At 40.3% G+C, this 22957-nt stretch overlaps 1 protein-coding gene across 3 annotated transcripts in view; it reads right to left on the bottom strand.

Moving 5' to 3' along the window:
* TEX2 (testis expressed 2) overlaps positions 1 to 22957 on the bottom strand; it is a 1745284-nt gene that overhangs the window by 971987 nt on the left and 750340 nt on the right. For all 3 annotated transcript variants that reach the window (XM_044068055.1, XM_044068056.1, XM_044068054.1), the window contains one exon: positions 13150 to 13350. In XM_044068055.1, coding sequence (XP_043923990.1) covers positions 13150 to 13350 — 201 coding nt within the window. The remainder of the gene's footprint in view (positions 1 to 13149; positions 13351 to 22957) is intronic.

Raw genomic sequence — 22957 nt, forward strand, 5'->3', positions numbered from 1 at the left:
TGGCCCACGTACTCTTGCCTAGACCTGATATCTCGTGCACCTAGGAGGGACTGAAAGCTTTTGGATAATGGCCGTATGTACGTGAGACTAGAAGGGTAAACCCATATGCAGAATACTGCAACATAGGAATAGAAGGACATCATCATTTGTCCTCTGAGATTATGAGCCTAGGCTCTCCCTTTGTGTCCTTCATGTGTGATTGGTCAAATGTCCATTAAGTGATAGAAGCCTGCTCCATATCAGCCCACAATGAGGTCATGACAGCAACACAGGCCCAGACATTAAACTGTCTACAGGCCTGTAAGTCTCAACAAAAAAGTCCAACTCTAATGTAGAAAGTGAAGTGGGCAAACTTGATATCTTCTTTCTTTCTGTTTCTTAGCTTTCTTTTTGGGCAGAGAAGGCACATCTATGGAGGAAGCTTTTGACCGCACCGTGGCCTGCACCAAAGCCTGTAAATGTTTGTTCTCCAAGTAAATTTTCATTGATAAACTGCTTCTAAGGGTCTTCAGAACAAAATCCTGCCATTCTTTAGTATTATGGTCAGGTCCTAAACAAGAGACAGACTGGGTATATGTCTATCCTTACAAGGGATTTCTCTACCAGAGAGTTATTTTCCTCGGTTATATGACATTAAAAAGGTCAGCAATCAAAGATATATTCAATAATGAGGGACCTTAACAGGGTACTTAGTTTGTCATTCATGAAGGCAACTGAGTCTGTTTTTACAGCTGACATACTGAGTGTCAGATGAAGTCTTGCTTCTTGAACTGGTGGCAAGAAGCTTTTTAGCTTGTATGTCCCTTAAATACTAGCATATACTCTGTACATATTTGTCATTCACAAAGGCAACTGGGTCCATTTTTATAGCTGACATACTGAGTGTCAGATGGAGTCTTGCTTCCTGAACTGGTGGCAAGAAGCTTCTGAATGTGTATGTCCCTTTAATACCACAATATACTCATGTCTAGGTCTAAGATTGGATGTACAGCAAGTGATGAAGGAGCACCTAAGCTTTGGTATACTGGCTGGATGTATGATATCCTTGACAGGATGCACCCCCATCTGGCAGCATTACTGCAACAGTGATCTAATGGTGAACATCAAGAGTAGAAATGAGCTTCTAGATGGCTCTTAAAAAGCTTAACAGTGCATATGAAACTTTGTTCCCTGTAAGCCCTGCATGAGTGGCTATGATCACCACAAGATAACTCCTATATGCACTGGATGTGTGACCATGCACATGCTAGCCAAAATATATTATGGCCAGACACCTTAACTGTTTAACTGCTTATACTGGTCACTATAAATTACTTTTGAGTATGTGACTTTAAAAATCACAGTTAAGCAGCTAGTACTTCATTATGAGTTCTAGCTAACTGGTTAATATCTTCTAGAAATGCGGTCAAAGAGATTCCAATAAGATTCATGTTTATAAATGAAGTCTTTCGCTGAATAACTAAATTGTACATCAATGTAAGTGGGTTAATTGCATTCAGTAGTAAGTGGGAGCCTTAAGATTCTGCTCATCTGCCAAACAATGGCAGTCTGGTGTTGTTACTGAAAGGGGATTAGATGTGTAGTATAAACCAAGAGGGTGGTGGTAATTTGAAGAAATACATCATTTTTGGATGCATTTTATCAAACCATTTCAAAGACGAAATTCAGTTTTTATCCTTACAATTGCAGAGTTGATAACAAGGGATAAGCTTTTTTTGTTCAGTAAAGTAGACAGTCTTGATGGATGCAAAAGAAAAGATAAGTGATTTGAAAAACATCTGAGCTCACTGCATTTCATTCCTCAACAAAGAAATGTTATCAGTAGCTAAATCTTTTATAGACAGTTTGCTGCACACAAGTCAAAATGAGGGGGACTTAATTCTCTGAGGCATGCTGCAATGGACAGCTCTGTTTTCTGTAATAAAAAAAAAAAAGTAGGAATTTGTGATTGCTACTATCTTTCACACCTTTAGCAAAGGAGTTTGTCAAAGTTACTGGTGTACAGACTTTTTTGTGCTCAGAAATGACAGTTGGCTAGTTGCACTGCACAGTCTGTGGTCGGCTCAAAGGTAGGAAGCATGACACTAAAAATCATATTCTGTGGCCTAATGGTTAAGGTGTTTGCCTTACAAACACAAGGTGCAGGGTTTGAGCCCCACAAGGGATAATTGGCTAGACTTACAATTGCCCACAAGGGAAGCTAGCCTAGTACTGACCTGTGAACAGCAGTAGCACCTCATTGAGTGTATATGCACTTGACTGCAAAACACTTGTGGCTGCAGTCCAAATTCAGACAACTACGTTAAGCACCTTTCCTCTTCACTGTTAAGGTGAGTGTCTTTGACATCTACTTCTCGAATATGTAACAAGTTTTTTTTTAACCACTTTATTATATTACTAATTATGACATAGGCAAACTTACATTTATATAAAAGTAATCAAACCATAGTAACAAGTGCACACTTAAAAACATCACACACAACATATATCATTATTTATCCCTGTAATTTAAGTAACATCCTCCAAAATATTTTTTTCTGTATATAGTGTTCCCAGAATTTCAATTTGTTCCTATGTAATGTATTCATACCCTTTTCTAAAGATTCCAGTTCCTGTTCTTTTATCTCTGCTACCATATTCACTACTTCAAGTACAGTCCGTTTAGATTTTGATTTCCATTTTCTAGTAAATGCTTTTTTGGCAGCCACTAGAATTAAACTTAACAAGGCCTTAATATGTCTAGGCAATTCAGATCCTGTATCGCTGCTAAAAAAAAATTCCTTAGTTACATTCATTTGTTCACCCAGTATTCCTGACAGAGTACTCTGCAGTAATTATTTTTAAAGTCTGCCAGCTCATTACACTCCTCCCAAAATACATGTTCCCAATTACCTCTTTCTTTCCTATCACAACTCAAACATTTGGCATCTACCCGAGGAAAAATCCTTTGGTGTGTACTTGGGATACAAAAGTATCTACACAAACACTTCAAGGCAAAAAATCCTAAATCTTCTAGACCTTGTTGCATACTTGGGAGCCATACATACATCCTCCCATTGTTTCTTTGTAAACTGCATATCTAATTTCCTTTCCCTATCTTTCCTGACCTCTTCTGATTGATTCCTATACCTATCTTGCGAAATTTTTTATATGTCCTATAATTATCACTTTAACAACAGCTTCTGTTCTAGATTCGATTAAAAACTTAAACGGTGCAGATCTTTCATTTAGGATTCTCCTATCCCTTTCTATTTGTCTGTACTCTGATATCAATCCCAGATAGGGAAGGCAATCACTAGCCGGCAATCCAAATGTCTTTCTTGGACTCTTCCCATTCCATTACCTTTCCTTCTCTATTTGTTCCAAATACCTTGTTTCCTTTGCCAACTTCCTCCAGTAAACTGCAGGCGCCTTTTGTCTATTCGCTGTATGCCTAATTGCAGTCATCCCTATCGGCAGAATCTCTTTTCAACATTCCCGTGTTGGCTTAGTTCTTGCTATACTTTCTGCTACTTTATGAATATAATATTCTGTATGACTGTTGTCATTCTCCTTAAGGATCTGTGTCCAAAATCCCATTCTTTCCTTATTTCTTGAATTAACACGCTGCTTCAACATCATCTCTTTCCACTTTGAACTGTTGCTTTCTGCTTGTATTATGTACAAGAGCCTTAACTGTGTAACTCTAAAGTATCCCTTCAAATCAGGTAATCCTAAACCTCCTTATTTCTTTTAGGAGGATCATCTTATCCCACTTGACTCTTGTCCTCTTTCTCTCCCAAATAAAATCCTTCAACTCTATTACTGTCCACATCATCTCTTCTGGTTGATAAAAATATGCCTAACCTGTGTATAAAACTAAAGGGACTAAAACTTTTAGTTATGTACTTACCATAACTTTAGATGTTTGGGATCCATCTCGCCTACATTCTGTACTGATGGGTTCGGAGCTGATCCTCGGCTCCGACTCGGCACGCTATACTATAGAGCGAAGTCTCTAACTGGCTGAGCTATTCCCTATCCCAGGATGCACCACCACCACTTCCCCAGATCTTGTTTGTCCGCACACATGCACACAGTCATAGACAGTTGAAATAACATTGCCAGGTGTTTCAAGATGAAACTGCTAAACTGAACCGTCCGGTCTCTTCTGATCTCCAAGGCAGGGGGAAGGAGGGTGGGTTATTAGGAATGTAGGCGAGATGGATCCCAAACATCTAAAGTTATGGTAAGTACATAACTAAAAGATGTTATGTGATCCTATCGCGCCTACATTCTGTACTGATGGGACAGCGTCCCTAGCACCTGATTCCTGGGTGGCTCACTGGAAACACTCCCGAGAACTGTGGAACCGAATGAAACTCGCCCCCGGGATGCCACATCCAATTTGTAATGAGAAATGAAGGTGTGAGGAGAAGACCAGGTAGCCGCAGCACAAATGTCACTAATGGCAAGCTTGGAATGAAAGGCTGTCGAAGTAGCCATAGCCCTTGTAGAATGAGCTTTCGGAGTGGTTGTAAGCTCTCTACTAGAAAGAAAGTAAATATGACTGATACAGTCTCTGATCCACTTGGCAATGGTGACCTTCATGACGGCTTTGCCCAATTTATTGTCCGAAAAGGACACAAACAACTGATCTGTTTTCCATGTTTGGTGCGTCCTATCTAAGTAGGAACGCAACTGCCTGTGAACATCCAATGAATGGAAGATGTATTCCGCTCTGAGTAGTTTGGGAAGAAAACTGGGAGTTCCAATGACTGTTGAAGACAAAAACTAGAACAAACCTTAGGAACAAAGGATGGATTAGGCCTGAGGGATACTCTATCCTTATGAAAAACCAGGTATGGCGGTTTGACACACAGGGCTTGAAGTTCCGAAACTCTTCTGGCTGATGTAATTGCCACCAAAAAGGCAGTCTTCCAAGAAAGAAATTTCAAGCCACAAGTTGCTGCCGGTTCGAAGGGGGAAGAGCTCAAAGCACCTAATACGAAATTAAGATCCCACGGTGGAGCTGGATGAGAAATCGGAGGTCATAGCAGCCCAGCACCTTTCATGAAGGCTTTACACAACTTATTGCTCATCAAAGGTGGGTCTATACTTTCATGAAAATTAGAAATAGCTGCTAATTGAACTTTGATGGTAGATACCGAAGAACCTTGATTGAATAAGGAAGCTAAAAATTTTAAAACTTCAGACACCGGGGTATTAATGGGATCCAATCCCCAGAGTTGGGCCCAAATGGCAAATCTCTTCCATTTGCTGTTATACATTTTTTTAGTGGAATTCTTGTGGGCCGAGGACAAGATATGTATAACTTCCGAGTCCAAAATCTGGTTCCTGACTATGGTCGGAAGTGGAGGAGCCAAGCTGTTAACCTCAATGAGTGAAGGGACTGATGCAGCTGTCCCGACTGGTGAATCAAGAGATCTGGAACCTGGTCCAGGAACCATGGACCGTCCAGTGCGTATTTCTGAAGAAAAGGCAGCCAGACTTGACGAGGCCAGTATGGGGCAACTAAAATCATCTTGCACTGCAAGTGAATCACCTTCTGGATCACCCTGGGAAGTAGGGGAACTGGTGGAAAGGCATACAGTAGGTCGTTGGGCCAAGCTTGGACTAGGGCGTCCTTGGGAAACCCCCCCGGAACTGGGGTGAGAGAAAAGAACTGTAGACATTTCGTGTTGAGGGGAGTTGCAAAGAGGTCGCAACAAGGAGTTCCCCATCTTCTGAAGATCTGAGCTACCAATCTGTCGTTCAGTGACCACTCGTGCGGGGAGAGAATAGTTCTGCTTAGCCTGTCGGCTATCACATTGGATTTCCCCGGAATGTGTGTTGCTACCAGGAAACGGTTGGTTGCAACAGCCCAATCCCATACTCTCATGGCCTCTCTGCAAAGGGGGTAGGACCTGGTCCCTCCCTGCTTGTTCAGGTACCAGACTACTGACATGTTGTCGGACTGAACGGCAATGATGCCCTGAGGGAGGTAACTGTGTAGTGCTTGTAGCGACAGAAGCACTGCCCTCATTTCCAGTATGTTGATGTGTAGGGAACTCTCGTCGGGGTGCCACTTGCCTTGGACTGACCTGCCCAGGTAATGTCCCCCCCACCTCATCTGGGAGGCATCCGCAGTCAAAGTGGCCACTGGAGGTGGAGGAACGAAGGGTCACCCCTGATCCAGGTTGGAGGAAAGAAGCCACCAACGGAGGTCCTGTTTGCACGTCTCCGTGATCATAATGAGGTGACTGAGAGGGAGATCCTGATAAGACCACTGGACTGACAGGAGCCACTGGAGAATCCTCATGTGCAATCTTGCTAAGGGAACTAGGAGAACGGTAGCCGACAAGGAACCCAACAGTTGTAGGACCATCCTTGCTGGGGCTCGGCGTCTGAAGAGCAATGCTCGGACTTGAGATTGTAATGTTTCTATCCTCTCTGTAGGAAGATAGACCCGCATTTGCTTTGAGTCTATCTCTATTCCGATAAACCGTATGCGCTGAGATGGCAGCAACACGGACTTTGCCCAATTGAAGGTGATTCCTAGGGAGTTGCCTAGAGAAATAGTGGCTGCTAGGTTTTGCAAGAGTAGACGCCTGGAGGTGGCAGTTAGGAGCCAGTCGTCTAGATATGGAAACACCTGGAATCCTAGACTTCTCAGGTGAGCAGTCACCACTGCCAAACATTTGGTGAACACCCTGGGGGCTGTGGTGAGACCAAAGGGCAGTGCACGGAACTGGAAATGACTGTCTCCCAGGCTGAAGCGCAAGTGTCTCCTGGACACCTGATCTATCAGGATGTGATAATAGGTGTCCTTGAGATCTATGGAGCACATCCAAACACCTTTCTCCAGCAGCAGGAGAATGGATTGTAAAGTGACCATCCGGAACTTGGACTTCTTGACAGAACGGTTGAGCTTGCTGAGATCCAAGATGGGCCTCATGTCCCTGGTCTTTTTTGGCACCAAAAAGAATCTTGAGTAAGTCCCTAATCCGGTCTGATCTTCAGGGACCGGTTGGACGACTCCTTTTTGAAGCAGCTTTGAAATTTCGAAGGCTGCGAGATCCCGTTGACTGGGTGGTGGGTCCGGGATTTTCCAGAATGGTGGGTGGGGGGGGCTGCAAAAAGGGATGTTGTAACCTCCGGCAATGATTCGGAGCACCCATCAGTCCTGGGTGATATTCTCCCAGGCCTTTAGGTGCCTCGAAAAACGACCCCCGACTGGCTCCGGAGTGGCGCAGTTGGGCAATCTTTCAGGGATGCTGGAAGGTTGAGGAGCCATGAAAGGACTCGCAGTCTCCAGTGTTGCGGGGGCCCCTGCTGCCTCTGGGATGGCGTCTTCCTGAAAAATTTCCCCCTCCTCTGCCTCTAGAAGGGGGATCATCCTGCTGTGAGGGGTAAGTCTTCTGAGATTTGCGGAACCACATTTTCCCCCCTCTTCTAGCCTTGGGATAAGGCCAGAAGGGAGTGGAAAACCGTGCCCCTACGGCAGTCAAAGTCTTACCCTCTTGTTCACAGCGGGTCAAGGTGTCCTTTACCTTGGGTCCAAACAAGGAGGACCCATCAAAGGGGGCGTCGGCAAAGGAAGACTTGAAGGCCTCTGCAAAATGACACAGGCAGAGCCAGGCCTGTCTCCGTAGAGCAACACCTGTACCCGCCGCTCTACTCGCCCCCTCGGCCGCATATGAAATGAGCCTCATGGACGAGTTTGATATAGATGACAGGGTAGCCAACTGAGAGCTAACCGTCTGGGCCAACTGCTCAGGTAGGTTACCAGAGAGGGTATCTGATAGCTCCTTGACCAGATCCCTCTGAAGTCTGGTGAAGTGCGTAAGGTAATTCAGAGACCTTAAAGTAAAGGTGCGCTTCCCGTACCGATCCATACTCTTGGACTCCCTATTAGGAGGGTGGACAGACGTTGAAGCCTCTGCCACATCTTGCTGGGTAGCAGATGCCACCACCAGGGCATCTACGGCCACACCTTTGGATAAGAATTCCTTTTCTGGGGGGGCTGACAAAAATTTATTCAGGTGAGCTGGCACCGGTTCCACAGAATCCGGGTGCTCCCATGCCCTTCGTGAGATCAAATCCAGGAGCTCATCGAAGGGCGGAGACACCCAGGAGGCGGAAGGCTGAGCCCCGAAGGCCTTGAGGAATACCGACTCCTCAGCAGAAGGGGGTTTGGATTGCCAGTCGCCTAGTTGTTTGAGGATTTCTAAGATGTCCACAAAGGAGACATCGTCCGAGGATGACTTGGGGGACCCCTCTGCGTCATTGAGGTCGGTGTCTGAGGTGAGAGACTCATCAGGCGAGTCGACGTGCTTCCTCTTACACTGTCACTTCCTGGGAGGTTCCTCCGAAGAAGCTTCGGAAGGACCCCCAGGAAGGGAGGAATCCCCAATGGGGGTGACCTCAGGCTCCAGGGCTCCGCTGTCCTGAGACAGGGGAACAACAAAGGAACAAGTCTCCATGCCAAAGGAAGGTGCCGGAGAGATGGTGGAGGTAGCCAAGGAAGATTTGGCTAAAGCACTCCTCATGGCCCTGAAGGCCGGACCCCCAGAGTCCTGGGACGGTCCGACCCCCGAGGCCACAACAGTAGAGGGCACTCCCGCAGCTGAAGCACTGAGAGGGAGGCTCGGAACTGAAAGCATCGGACCTGAAACTTCACCCCCGGGGCCGACCGAGGAGGTCCGTGTACCGAACTCCGACCCGAAGGTCGGGGTTGGAGTAAGGGTCAGAGCCGACCCGAAAACCTCCACCGGCTCCAGCACCGACTCCAACGGTGCCGAGGCTGTTGGAGGAGGAACCAAAACAACAGGGTGGACAATCGGCTCCGGAGCCGACTGGGCTGGAGCCGATACTAACTTTTGAAAGACTGGAGACTGAAACAGCCTTTGAAGTACCCTGTCAATATCCGAATCGGACATCCTCGAGGACCGAGAAGAGACCGATCGGGCCCGAGTTGACTTCTCCGTTGGTTCCGAAAGACTGGGGGACAGGCTCCGAATAGTCTCAAGTATTATCGGCGCCGAGGGAGATTCCACCAGTACAGCAATTTCCCTCGGAGCCGACGGGGCCTTCGGTGCCGAGGTAGAAGAGCCTGAGTGTGCAACCTTTCTCGGCTCCGAAATCATTGGAGCCAAAGAAGGTGACCCACCTCTCGATGATCGAGCTCTCGGCTCCGAGGACAGAGCAGTCGAGGCTGGAGGCACCGGGGCAGACCGTTCCGACCTCGGCTCCCAAGTCCGTGGAGCCGACGGAGAAACCTGCCTAGATTTCCTAGCTGTCGGCTCCGACGGACTGGTCGGAGCCGAAGACTTCTTCTTCCTGGAGGGAGAGGGGGAAGAAGATAAAGCCTCCTCAAAGGAAGGGGAGATCATCCCTTTCAGTATCAATTTGTTTTTCCTCTCTTGGAGGACACGGGAGGAAAAAGCGTGGCATACACTACACGACTCCTGAAGGTGCTTAGGCCCTAAGCAGTAAACACAGAGAGAGTGATCATCAGTTATTGACATTTTGTACCCACACTTGGTACATTTTTTAAAACCCGAAGGTCTGTGTTCCTTCGACATCACTAGCAAGCAACCAAAAACCAACTAGGGACAAAATAAACACACAAGCCAAATCCCTCTAACTTAAGCAGGATAGCCAAGGGAACTATAACTACGCTCTGACAGAGCGCGAGGGCAAGGCCCCTCTAACTAAAACGGGACCTCAGGAAAAAAATACCACACAAAACAATTGCAACAATTCTATAACAATTTCTTTTTTTTAAAAAAGAAAGGCCTGAACAAATCCAAAGAAGAGCGCGAGGGAACCCCCACCAGTTAAAGTGGGAACCTAACGCCAAGAAAAAAATACACAACTTTTTTACAGCAAAACACTCACAAGTGATAAGTAGCTGTTAAAACAGCTTTTGGGTGAAAAATTAGAGAATTTCTGACAGAAAACTTGTCAGTAAAGAGTACTTAGCCCAGCCAAGTCGAGACCACGTCTATTGCTGTCAAGCGGCAAATGAGATCTGGGGAAGTGGTGGTGCATCCTGGGATAGGGAATAGCTCAGCCAATTAGAGACTTCGCTCTATAGTATAGCGTGCCGAGTCGGACCCATCAGTACAGAATGTAGGTGAGATAGGATCACATAACATCTATTTTTACTGCTTCTATTTTGCAATCCATAACCATAGGCAAGAGTTTCATGTTTCTTCAGTGTTTTTGTATTATCTTTTGTTTAATCTCTTACCACATAGCCTTAGTTGCCATAACTGAATACTTTTTAATCCTTATCCTACATTTTATCATGTCCCCATAAATACTGGTATTACTGAACCAATTAATGTGTGGGTACATAGTTTATAGCTATAGTCTTTGTTTTATTTTCATTAATTTTAAATCCTGAAAAATCCTGGAACTGTTGCAGAATATTCCATGACACAGATGGTTCCATTAGGTACTAAATAATATCATTTGCAAATAAAGCCTACTTTACTTGAACACCATATCCTTTATATTCTTGAATTGCTAAGTCTTGTATTTTCTTTGCCAATGGTTCTAAATATAATGCAAATAACAAAGGGGAAAGAGGACTCCTCTGCCTGGTTCCTCTGTCCAGAGACACCTTACCAGAGAGAAACCCACTTTGACTTTTGTCTCCAATCCCTCATACATCTTCTAATTAACCTTATTATTGAATCAGGAAATGCAAATGATTCCACTGCCTACTCGAACTCTCAGATAATTCTGTCAAATGCTTCCTCTGCATCAAGACACACCAACAGCAGCAGTATTTTCTTACATTCTGCATCCCTCTGGGTCATCATTGTTTTGCTAATGTTGGCAAATGTTTGCCTCTCCTCCTCAGAGCTATTTGCCTTTCTTTTAGCTATTATAGACAAACACTTTATAACCATGATTTAATGTAACAGTTTGGTTTTGATCATAAATACAGTTATAGTCCCTTGAATTCTTTTTTTTTTTTTTCACCCTGCTACTTCCTGGCACCTATTTTTTTTTTAATGTTTTACTGTTCACAAGGCTCATGTTGCTGGCCCCTTACTATTCAGCAGAAGACAGCAGCACGATTCTGCTGGTAACATTTCTCATACTACTACTGACTGGGCTGGACTGAACCAGTCATGCTACTATGACTGGAATCTCTATTTATATTTATTTGACATTTGTTAACAAGCTAGGAAGGGTAGACAACGGACTCTTTTCAATCATGACATTAGCCAAAAAGACAATACACTGCATTTCTGATCTTCTTCTTTCGGCTTTTCCCAGTTAGGGTTCGCCACAGTGGATCACCTGTCCACTCATGATTGGCAGTAGAGTTTTACGGTGTTGAGTTGCCCAACCCTCCACGGAAGGCATGCACTCATGCCTAGGGCCAATTTAGAGTGTCCAATCCACCTACAGCATGTCTTTTGGGATGTGGGAGGAAAGCGGAGCACCTGGAGAAAACCCACACGACCACAGGGAGGACATGCAGACTCCGCACAGAAGGCACTCCAGCTGAGGATCGAACTGGAGAACCTCTTGCTGTGAGGCGACAACGCTAACCATTGCACCAGTACACTGCATTTCTGATAATCCGCTACAATTCTAAACAGTCTAATATTAGTATAATAAAAACTCAAAACCTCTGCAAAAATGTAACATTTACAAAGTGTACAGTAATGGTTAAAATTAATTTCATTGTAAGGAGACTAAGATGGACGAAAACTGCAAGATATTGCAATGGTTGGTGCTGGCCATACCTCTCAACCATCTAGATTTTTGCCTCATATTCTTGTTTTATTCCTCAAAACTTATGGTTTTCTGACAAATCACTGAGGATTTAGGTCAGTAATAACGATGTACACATCTTTGTTTTAGACTTCATATGCTTCAGAAAATGCATGTTAACCCAAATCCTGTTACTCTAGAGCAATATTTAAAATCTGTCCCTGTTTTTGGGCTATTGTCTCCCCATTATTTTATGCTTTATCTAGATTTCTTGAAATAAGAGGTTGAGAGGTATGGTACTAGTAAGGTTTCGCAAAACAGCTGCATTCTACAGATTCAATGTTTTGGACACTAACAGGGAGAATCTATAGCTCAAAGGAAGGTCCATGAGTATAGGTGGCTTAATCTTACTTCAAACTCCAGCTAGTGTCTTTGCTGTAATCTCATCTACACAGCTGCTGTTAGGTCAGTCTTCAATAAAATGCAGAACAGTACATTTTTCAAAATGACAGAGGACTAGCTGTCTGCACTGGTGGTGTTGAAGGATAAAGCTACAACTATGGTCCAGGGAACTCAAGTTCGAGTACTGGCTCACGTGCCTAATGGTGCAGGCAGTAAGGGTAGGTGTGTCCATCTTGAAGGGGGGGGGTGGGAGTAACAGTAGTTCCTGCACACCTTGTGCCTTTGCTCTGATGACAGGATCTAGACTGAAGAGCAAAAGCATGTTATGATGCTTGGTGCTGGGAAGAAATGAGTGCGACTGCACCTGCCAATTAACAGTAGCCCCTGCTGGTGTGTGTGGGAGGAACATACATAAGCAGACTAGGCAGTGTAGATAGCCATTGCACTGAAGCACGGGTTCATTTCACCACCAGGGGTAGGGTTAGGTCATAAAAACAGAAAAGCTCTCACTGCCTAGAAGCAAGTAAGAGCAAAAAGCACCCTCATGTTTGCCTGGATGACCCCTCTCCCAGGAGGGTGTATATCTGATCAAGAAGCAGCTTGATGGTCGGCAGGGCAGACACAGGGGCAAATATGATACAAAAAGGTTATAGGGTCAATCTTTTTTTTGTTTCACAGTTGATCTATTTACATCCTTAACAGCGAGGTCAAATTTAAGTTTAGTGGAATGCTATATATGAGCAAGTGTTATACTGCAATGATTTTGGACAGAGTTACAAACATGACTGGACAATGTGATTAACCTTTAAGGATGTATGTGGTTTTCCATTTCACTGCTGCAACCCCTATACCCCTATATCACACAGACGTACCTTGCTTAGATGCTTCAGATTAGTTTAACAAACAAAAAACATGATTAGCCATTATCATATAAATAAACTACCCTTTACTAAATAATGCAGGTCATTTTGTGGAAATAATAATTTTGTGAAACAGTAGTAGTTAAAGATTTTTGGACAAACCCACCTTGCTATCTGTAAGATCATAAATTTTTTGACTAACAAAGGTGACATCAGGTTTTGGTTCATTGAAGCTTGCTCTTCTGGAAATGCTCTTGTTGGGTTTTGACAACCTCAAGGTGGCTCCCTCTACTCGAACAAAGACAGAATGGGTCAGTGTAGCATGGTATGTTTCTGGATCGTAATTTGAGATTTCGTTCATCCAGCCCTGTTAACAAAAAGTACAGCAGTATTGTAAGCCAACTGTCCTGCAATTCATTATTGGTTGCATAATATATGTCGCCTTAACATCATAGCTCAAGAACTTTAAAATTTTGGGCATCTCACTAGTGGAATCCATATGGCTTTAATGTTTACATAGTGATCATAAAATAATTTCACATGTCAAATCTTGCTCTGAAAGAAGTTAAACACATTAATCAGAACACACCTTCCTTAATTTTAAAATAGTCTGCTAGCCAAACAAAGCAAGACATATGATAAAGCTCTAGTGACTTAGGACAGATGAATTACAGTGGGTTCTTGCTGGAAGGGTAGCATTATGAGCATTTTTACGGTAAGGATGTCACGGATAAATCAAAATGACCAAGCTTAATACAAATAATGCAGTAAAGAAATTGTGTTAGAATAACATGTTGGTCAAATCAGCAGATAAATGACTTTGCCACATACTGAATTTAAAATTCTGTAAACAAACAAATGTCTTAATGCACTCACGAACTAAACATACCACTGCTACAAGACAAAAGCATATAATAAGGTAAATGCTTACCTACAGAACTACACCTAAACTGCTGTATTTCTTTAAAAAAAGGAGACGCTTTTTTATTTCACAGTTATCAAAACGCAGCGTAACAAGGGGTTCAGGCTTCTAGGCAGCAATATATTTCCCCGCGATTCATTTTGTTGGGGACTCGAGCTGCAGTGATATTCAGCTGCAAAGACATATGGCTGTTGTAAATTCACTGTGATCAAAGAGAAGTATACACTTGGGGGGCATAGGGGATGTGTAATTGGATGCACTGTACATCTCTCAGAAATAGACTTTTTATGTATTTGTTCATTTTATTGCATGTAAACTTCTGAATGTCAACTGTACATGGGTCTGCAAATGATGGTCACATGTGTGTGTGTATTTGTGTGTATCCTGCATCCCACAGTAGTTATAAAGTAAAGGAAGGAATTGATTGCAACAAACAGGGCTTTCATGAGACATGTTCTTTGGAAACAACCATGGTTTCCTTGTTTTGTGGACTGCTGACAGTGTGTTAATTTGACTATGAATAACCTGCAGAGCATGAAGCCTATGCATTTAATGTTGAAATATTAACTATGAATGCATTTTCAATTTAACTTGTTTTTTGCAGGCAGAAGGGGGTGAAATGCACTCTGTTGGAGTACAACAGTTTGGTACTTAGTGCAGATGGCTACTTTCTGTAGTGTAACTTTTGTTTCCGACAGTCTTTATTTATCTATTGTGACTCTTAACAAATCATGATTTCACCAGACGGTGCCCATGGGCTGCCCCTAAAATTAGATACTTGTTTCTAGTAGGCTGTCCCAAGATGTTAGCAAATTCATTACAAATGTATCTTTTGAATTCCTGCACCCTACAAATAGCCCATAATTAGTGCTTCACTAGATGTTATTTGACTACAAATCACTGCATATCTGTTGAGGTTCGATGGATACTAGATACATTTTCAATAAATTTGATTTACAAAGGAAGATAAGTTTACTGTTGCTCATGCTGTTTTCAGTGAGTGCATTTAGTTTTGTACATCAAATGGTGCAGTGCTTTACCTTTTATATTATTAATAAAAGTATTAAATTAAATTCACATTTCTGGGATTATTTTAAAAGTTGTTGTCTTTCGCTTTTCCCGGTGAGGGGTTGCCACACCGGAACTCCGGTCCGCTAATGATTGGCAGTAGATTTTCATGAACGCCGAGGTGCCAGCTCGACGTTCAACCTTCAACGAAGGCATGCCCATTTACGCATGTCTTTCAAATGCTCACCCAACCACGGGGAGGACATGCAGACTCCACACAAAAGGCACTCCAGCCGAGAACTGAACAGGAGAACCTCTTGCCGTGAGGCAACAATGCTACCGCTGCACTGGGGTGAGGCAGTCAAGTAACTGGATATTGGTATGGCAGATGGGCTTTGGTCCATTACTCTGCTTAGAGTCCCATTTGACCATGATCCATCTCTGTTCTTACTGTTCAGAAACTCATATGTATGCCCTTTTTGTTTTTTCTATCTTTGGCAATCCAGGAGCAATGAATATGTCATTTAACCAGACAAAATCACAGAGGAGGTAAACAGAGAAGGAAAAAATTAAACCCTGTACTGATGATTACAGGTATCCACTCAGTAAGGGTTTACAGCCTTAATCCTTTGCACTAACTACCAGACCATTGCTTATGTGTTCATTTTCTGATAAATTACTGAGGGTTAAAATCACTAAGGTTTACAATCAGTTGGAGATGACAGTTCTTAAGAGTTTCATAGGTTTTGCTGTTAAAATGTTCAGAAAATGCATGTTGATGGAAAAACCTGTTGCTCTGTTTACTTTTAAATAAACTGGAGTAGTCTGCCTCCTATCAGTCTCGGAATTTGACTCATATTTATATACTGTCTTTAGTTAACTTCTTGTTTTTTTGGTATATCATTGAGGATTACTGTCAGTCAACAACACCAGTCATTACAGTTTTGTTGTTTTTATTGTACAGGGAATATGCATCCATGCAGCACTTATTGTTCTGTTAACATTTTAAGTTATCTGGAGTTGTTTGGCACTTACGTTAATGAACTGCATCCTGTAGTCAATGATCTAGGATTTGAATCTCTTCACATCCACTTGCCTACTTTGTGAATTTGAGCAAGTTACGTAACCAGACAATGCTCTTGGACCATCCCTGATAATGATGCTTTGCCCATTGGCTTTACCAGGTTAATAAGTACATAAAATAAGATTTACAATGTGTCCATTTTGTTGTCACTCCCACCCAATTATTTTTTGGCTTTATCCAGAAAGAAATTGAGAGTTATTTTGGTCTGTCCCTGGTAACATTTCTGGCAAATTGAAGACTGCAGTCACTAAATAATGACACATATGCAAGTTTCAAATTTTGTACCCTTCTGAAAAATTTTTACATATGAAAGCTTGTTATTCTATCAACTTTTTAAGCATATAAAATAAATATTTAAAAGCTGTTTCTGACTTTGTTCTTTGTTTCTGATTAATGGGCTAAGAAGTTGAGTAGGCAGAGGAGCACTGCACTGTAAAAGCAGGGCTGGCCTTGTGTCAGCTGGTACCATAGGCAAAAGGGCTCCACAGTGCACTCCTCACACTACCTGGTGCCCCCATCCTAGTCTACTTATACTACCCAGATTACTTTTTTTCTTCATTTTTCCTCACAGGTTGTCTTTATTCTTCAGTTTTTCCTGTTTTCATTAAACACATTTTAAAGAAATCATTTCTTTATTACAAAACAACGAACAAATAAATACTGGAAAAGCAACTCTGCCAGAGTGGGCAACCTATACTTAAGGCTGACTATGACTGTATGGTTCTGACATCAGTGAGCTGAGATACATTTCTGGGTTATTTATTAATTTTTTTTCACTTGATCTCAAGCAAATATCTGAGGTGTAAAGTCATACAAGTATCTGTAATTGGAGTGTGTGTGCGCGCATGTGGGTCAAAGATCAAAGTATTAGCAAAGTAGTGTGTAGATATATGTATACATGGGTCCTGGACTTTTTCAACTTGCTCTTAAGTCTGTAATGTTTGAAGAGCTGGGTGTGTGGTAAAAAAAAAAAACAATATATTGCAACTGCTTTTTTGTCTTACTATCAACTGAATAAGGCAAATGTTGAACACAACCTAATCACTAATCACACCGATAATGCAACGTTAACACCACAGAGGGAACGCTGTACCAAAAACCTGTAAAATCAGTCTGTTTTATTGTAGTTCGAACAAGAATCCACTCATTACAAGATGTGGTTTAGCGCTTTCACCCACTTATGTGGGCTTCTTCAGAACAAAGTTATTCTTCAGAACAAAGTTACAATCAATCACCTACATTTAAATAACTTTTTAGGCGCCAAAAATTTCAGTAGTGGTCCGCCCTTAAGGTGAAATCACTAAATAAACCTTTTTAATACACATATTAATGTTAGCATAATCATTAAAAGTTAATAAAAGATGTCATATCAATTAATCAAGTTAATAAACAATGTACATATATACTTCACTAATTCCTTATATTTAAAAAATATAAAATGTAAATATAAATATAAATGTATACATATTTCAAAGTATTTACATTTACGTACTTATTAAAATACACTTGAAAACATTTAATCTTTATATCCAAAACATAACATGTATCGACAATTCATATAAAAATTCTTCCTAAATTGTACCAACTTCTGTCTCAGATAAAAGTTGATACTAACTTCCTTCCAATATATACTGACTTTTTAATACTATAATTGCTCCATCCTTCTCATCTACATCCCTTAGACATCTCACTATTGTCTTATATTTAGTATAGGTTTAATTGATATATAATTGTTCAAGCCTGGTGGAGTTGATGCATCTGTAAACAGTTGCCACCATACTTCCTTGAATTCCAGGGTTACCTTCCGATTCCCTCCCTTGGGATTATGTTTTATGTGTTCTAAAATCGCAAATCTAAATTTGTGTGTTTCTCCATACTTGTCTATGTGTCTGTACAGTGCATTGTTGGAATCTTTCTTTTTAATACTGTATAGGCGATCGTATATACGCTTATTAAAGCGTCTTTCCTATATAGTATCCAGGACATGCATTGCACTTCGCCATATAAATCACGTAATTCGTATTACAATTACCCTGTCTAAATCTTATATTAGTGTTGTTAATATTTTCCAGGATAATTTCACCTTCTTCCATTATGACATAACACTGATTGCAATTTCCACACCTACTAGTGGATTTGTTGTTGGTGTTTATTGTATATGCATCTCTGTTCATCCCTCCTTGTTCCAGATGTTTCTTTAAATTATGTCCCATTTTGTATACAAAGTGTGGATTGTTACCTACTAAGTCTTTCAATTCATCATCCGCCAATGGTATATTCCAATTATTTTCCATAATTCTCTTAATCTTGTGTAACTGGGGACCATATTCAAGAACACATGCACGCTGGTATTTCACTTTTGGACCATTCGTTTCTATAATATCACTATTCAGTCTATTCTCTCCTTTACATGCTCCCAATAGTGGTATGTATTTTTTTTCCCATTCTTGAATGACATATTGTTTTACATCTAACATCATTTTTTTATTGTAACCTCCATCTTTAAATAATTCTGTAATATATTCTAATTCTTCAACCATTTCCTCATATCTAGTCATACGGGCTGCTCTTATACATTGCCCCTTGAAAATGTTATGCAATTGTTTTCTAGGATGATTACTCAAAAATTGTAGATAATCATTGGAAAATGTGCTTTTCCTATATATGCACGATTTAAATCCATTCTCATCATGAGATATAAAGGTATCCAAGTATGTAATGCCATTGTTACTAACTGAATGTGTGAATTTGAGAAATTCACTACTAGAATTCAAAAATATTATAAATGAATCTAGTTCAGCAAGGCTGCCTTCCCACAAAATATAAATGTCATCTAAAAATCTGGAGTAATGTCTCACATGCTTAAACAGGGTGTTGGGAAAAACAACGCCCTCTTCCCTATCCAACATCAAATTTGCAAAGATTGGGGCACACGCTGATCCCATCACAACACCTCTATTTTGTCAGTAATGTTCGCCTTCAAAATAAATGTAGTTGTGGTCCAACACAATGGACATACACTCCATAATCAAACATATCATTTCCCATCCTATATGTGTATGTCTTCTAATCCTAGGTCTTTAGGAATACATGAGAAGAGATCAATTACATCAATTGTTACATATAAACACCTTTCTTGCTTAATATCTGTGGGAAAATTACCCACAAATTCCCAGGAATATTTTACCAAATGTGGGATTTGTGTATAAATCTGTTTTAACCAAGTATCCACAGCTATCCCCTAATGGAAATGTCTTAGAATGACTACCTGATATAATGGGTCTAAATGGAGGGTCATTCAAATCTTTATGTATTTTGGGGATACCCACCAATGTTGCTAACACCAGATGCTGTACCTTAAGAAAATCATACACTTCAAAAGTAATCCTGTTGTCTATCAAAACTCCTCTATATAGGAGTCGATACGTTGGTAAGCTATATTGATCTCATTGATAGAAATAACCTCGTAGTTACCAGACTGTAACAGTATATCAAACATTTTGTTACTATATTCCAGTGTGTCATATATAACCACTCCACCTCCCTTATCTGGCTTCATTACACGTATGTTATGGTCCTCCTTTAATTCTTTTAATATTCCTTTCTCTTCTGTTGTGAAATTGTGATAAATCTCATCTGTTCTTATTTTATTTTAAGTTTCATACTTCTTTAACCACCTGTTTTTCATAAATCTCCACATGTGCATGCATCGGTGGTATAAATGTACTTTTTTTCTTTAACTTGTGGGGGATACTATTTGTAAACAATTCAGCGTTGTTAGGCTTGTCTTTGAACATAACAGCCAAATTTATTTTTCTTGTAAAAACTTAATTTCTCAAAGATTGTCCACAAGTCGGAAATGAGGAGTAGGAATGAATTTCATCCCTTTAGACAATAAATCAAAATGTGTCTTGTTTAATTTTAAGTTGGAATAGTGGTAGATCTTAAAATTATTGAAACTATACACTATCCCATTCACACTGATGTTGTCACTAGTGTTATACTCTACACTCATTTCATGTTCTACCTGTGCCTGTTTGATTTATGTATTGGTCCTTGTATGGTCCACACTGGTAATATGTTGTGTTCTGTTTCCAACCCCTTCCCCATTGGTCTCTTCGTCTGCTGTTGCTGCTTCCAGCCCTTCTGAAAATTGTCTGTTTTTCTTACAAATGTCTTATGTCTCTCCATAATGTGTTGTTTTCTTTACTTCCTTTTGCTTGTTCTTATCCCTTAGTTCTATGATAACTATCCAAATATGTGTCTTTCCAAATATATGCTTGGTTTCTTTTGTATTGTGAAACATCCCTATTAATCTTCTTACATTTTTTTCATAGCCCATCTGTATCTTTTCAGCTATGTGAAACTGCTTATCATATAAATTCTCCCATTGTTTAAATAATAAATCACTGACTATTTTGTGATTCAGTTCTTCAACTTCATGCATCAAATGGAAAAGTTTTTCATCATTATATTTTATTAACAGCCTCATGTAACTGAACCCAAACTGATTAAATAATTGATTAAATTCATTTCTATTGGTCACTGTAATTTCCAAACCCATCGGCTGTTTAAAAAACGCAATCCCATAGGTACAATTTCTTGTACTAAACACTTATTTAAATAAGCATTGTCTAACTTGATACCATTAATAGCATTCAACTTTTTACCCAATAAATATAATCTCTTAGCGTATAATTCATTGATACCTTTTCATTTGCTTTAACATTTTTTTTTCCTTTTTCATAATTGTCAAAATCACAATTTGTAGACAATAATTTATGTAAATGCACATCATTATTTTCATTAATGTTATTGATTATCACAAAATCCAGTTCAAACACTTGATGTAACAATACCTTTATCATTGTTAGTGGCTCTCCCCACCACATTAGAATATGTTTTCCCTGGTTGAGTTCTTTTGGATTTAGCGCCTATATGCTTTCGCTTCTTTGTCTTCATATTCAAAAAGTGAGAAGTCAACTGTAAAGCCCATTGAGTTTAATTTGCTACTGTCCCGTGGCTTACCTAGGATGCGTATGCCAGGCATGTCCATATCATTAGTTCTTTTAACTTTGTTGATACCAGATCCGTGACCATTCGGTAAATCCAAAATTGTCGATACATCACTGCTAGCTGAAGAAAATCATTGCACGTCCTTATATGGATCTGCAAAGACCGCCAAGACCTCCAGCTGGCTGTGAAACATCTAGAACAAGGAGGGACAAACAGAGATGCATATACAATAAACACCAACAACAAATCCACTAGTAGGTGTGGAGATTGCAATCAGTGTTATGTCATAATGGAAGAAGGTGAAATTATCCTGGAAAATATTAACAACACTAATATAAGATTTAGCCAGGGTAATTGTAATACGAATTACATGATTTATATGGCGAAGTGCAATGCATGTCCTAGATACTATATAGGAAAGACGCTTTAATAAGCGTACATACGATCACCTATACAGTATTAAAAAGAAGGCAACTGTTTACAGATGCATCAACTCCACCAGGCTTGAACAATTATATATCAATTAAACCTATACTAAATATAAGACAATAGTGAGAAGTCTAAGGGATGTAGATGAGAAGTATAGAGCAATTATAGTATTAAAAGTCAGTATACATTGCAAGGAAGGAAGTTAGTATCAATTTTTATTTGAGACAGAAGTTGGTACAATTTAGAAAGAATTGTTATATGAATTGTCGATACATGTTATGCTTTGGATATAGAGATTAAATGTTTTCAAGTGTATTTTAATAAGTACGCAAATGTAAATACTTTGAAATATGTATACATTTATATTTATATTTACATTTTATAGTTTTTAAATACAAGGAATTAGTGAAGTATATATATGTACATTATTTATTAAATTGATTAATTGATATGACAACTTTCATTAACTTTTAATGATTATACTAACATTAGTATGTGTATTAAAAAGGTTTATTTAGTGATATCACTTTAACGGCGGACCACTACTGAAATTTTTGGCACCTAAAAAGTTATTTAAATGTAGTTGATCGATTGTAACTTTGTTCTGAAGAAGCCCACATACGGTGGGTGAAAGAGCTAAACCACATCTTGTAATGAGTGGATTCTTGTTTGAACTACAATAAAACAGACCGATTTTACAGGTTTTTGGTACAGAATTCCCTCTGTGGCGTTAACGTTGCCTTACTATCAACATAACAGAAAACTGTTATGTTGTAACCAAGTGATCATACTGGCATGCAAAGATGACCGAGGTATCAAAGAACTTTTTAGAAGTACAAAGTTCAGAGTTGAACTATACTTCCTAGCTGTTAATAAATGGGGCACATTTTAGCCATCTGTTCCATATTGTACAATAGAGTGGTGCTCTACATTCTGAAGGTGGAAAGTAGACTATGGCTACATCTTCTTTAATTCTTTTGCTTTCTGGTGGTATGCACACCTCTCAACTATACAGATTTTTGCAGAATGTCCAGATTTGTGCCTCATATTTTTGGTGTGTTCATCCTAAAATCTGTACTTTTCTGGCAAATAGCTGAGGATTGAAGTCATGAAGTAATGACAAACATTTGAGTTTAAGACTCCACATCCTTCAGAAAATCAACTTTCTAAGTTTGTAAGAGCAATATTTAAAATCTGACCCTATTTTTCCCCCCATCATTTTAGACTTTGTCTAGATTTTTTGCTCTAAGAGGTTGAGAGGTATGGTGGTATGAATTGTATAGTGTTCATAATGCTGCAAGCCTGCTCTTACCTATATTGAGTAAATGATTGCTTGAAGGTGATTGTGAATTTTTTTTTTTTTTGGAGGGGGGGGGGCTTGACTTGTCCATATGGGTTACTGGAATTTTACAATTTGTGTTGTTTCTCAAGGGTATCTAATTGAAGAGCTAGGTATGTGGTAAAACACTTATAAAGTAACTTTTTAACCATGCTGTGAGGTCCTCTCCTAGTTGC

The sequence above is a fragment of the Protopterus annectens genome, chromosome 4.part0 (genome assembly GCF_019279795.1).
Source record: "Protopterus annectens isolate FY-2018-M chromosome 4.part0, PAN1.0, whole genome shotgun sequence".
Taxonomy (NCBI): domain Eukaryota; kingdom Metazoa; phylum Chordata; order Ceratodontiformes; family Protopteridae; genus Protopterus; species Protopterus annectens.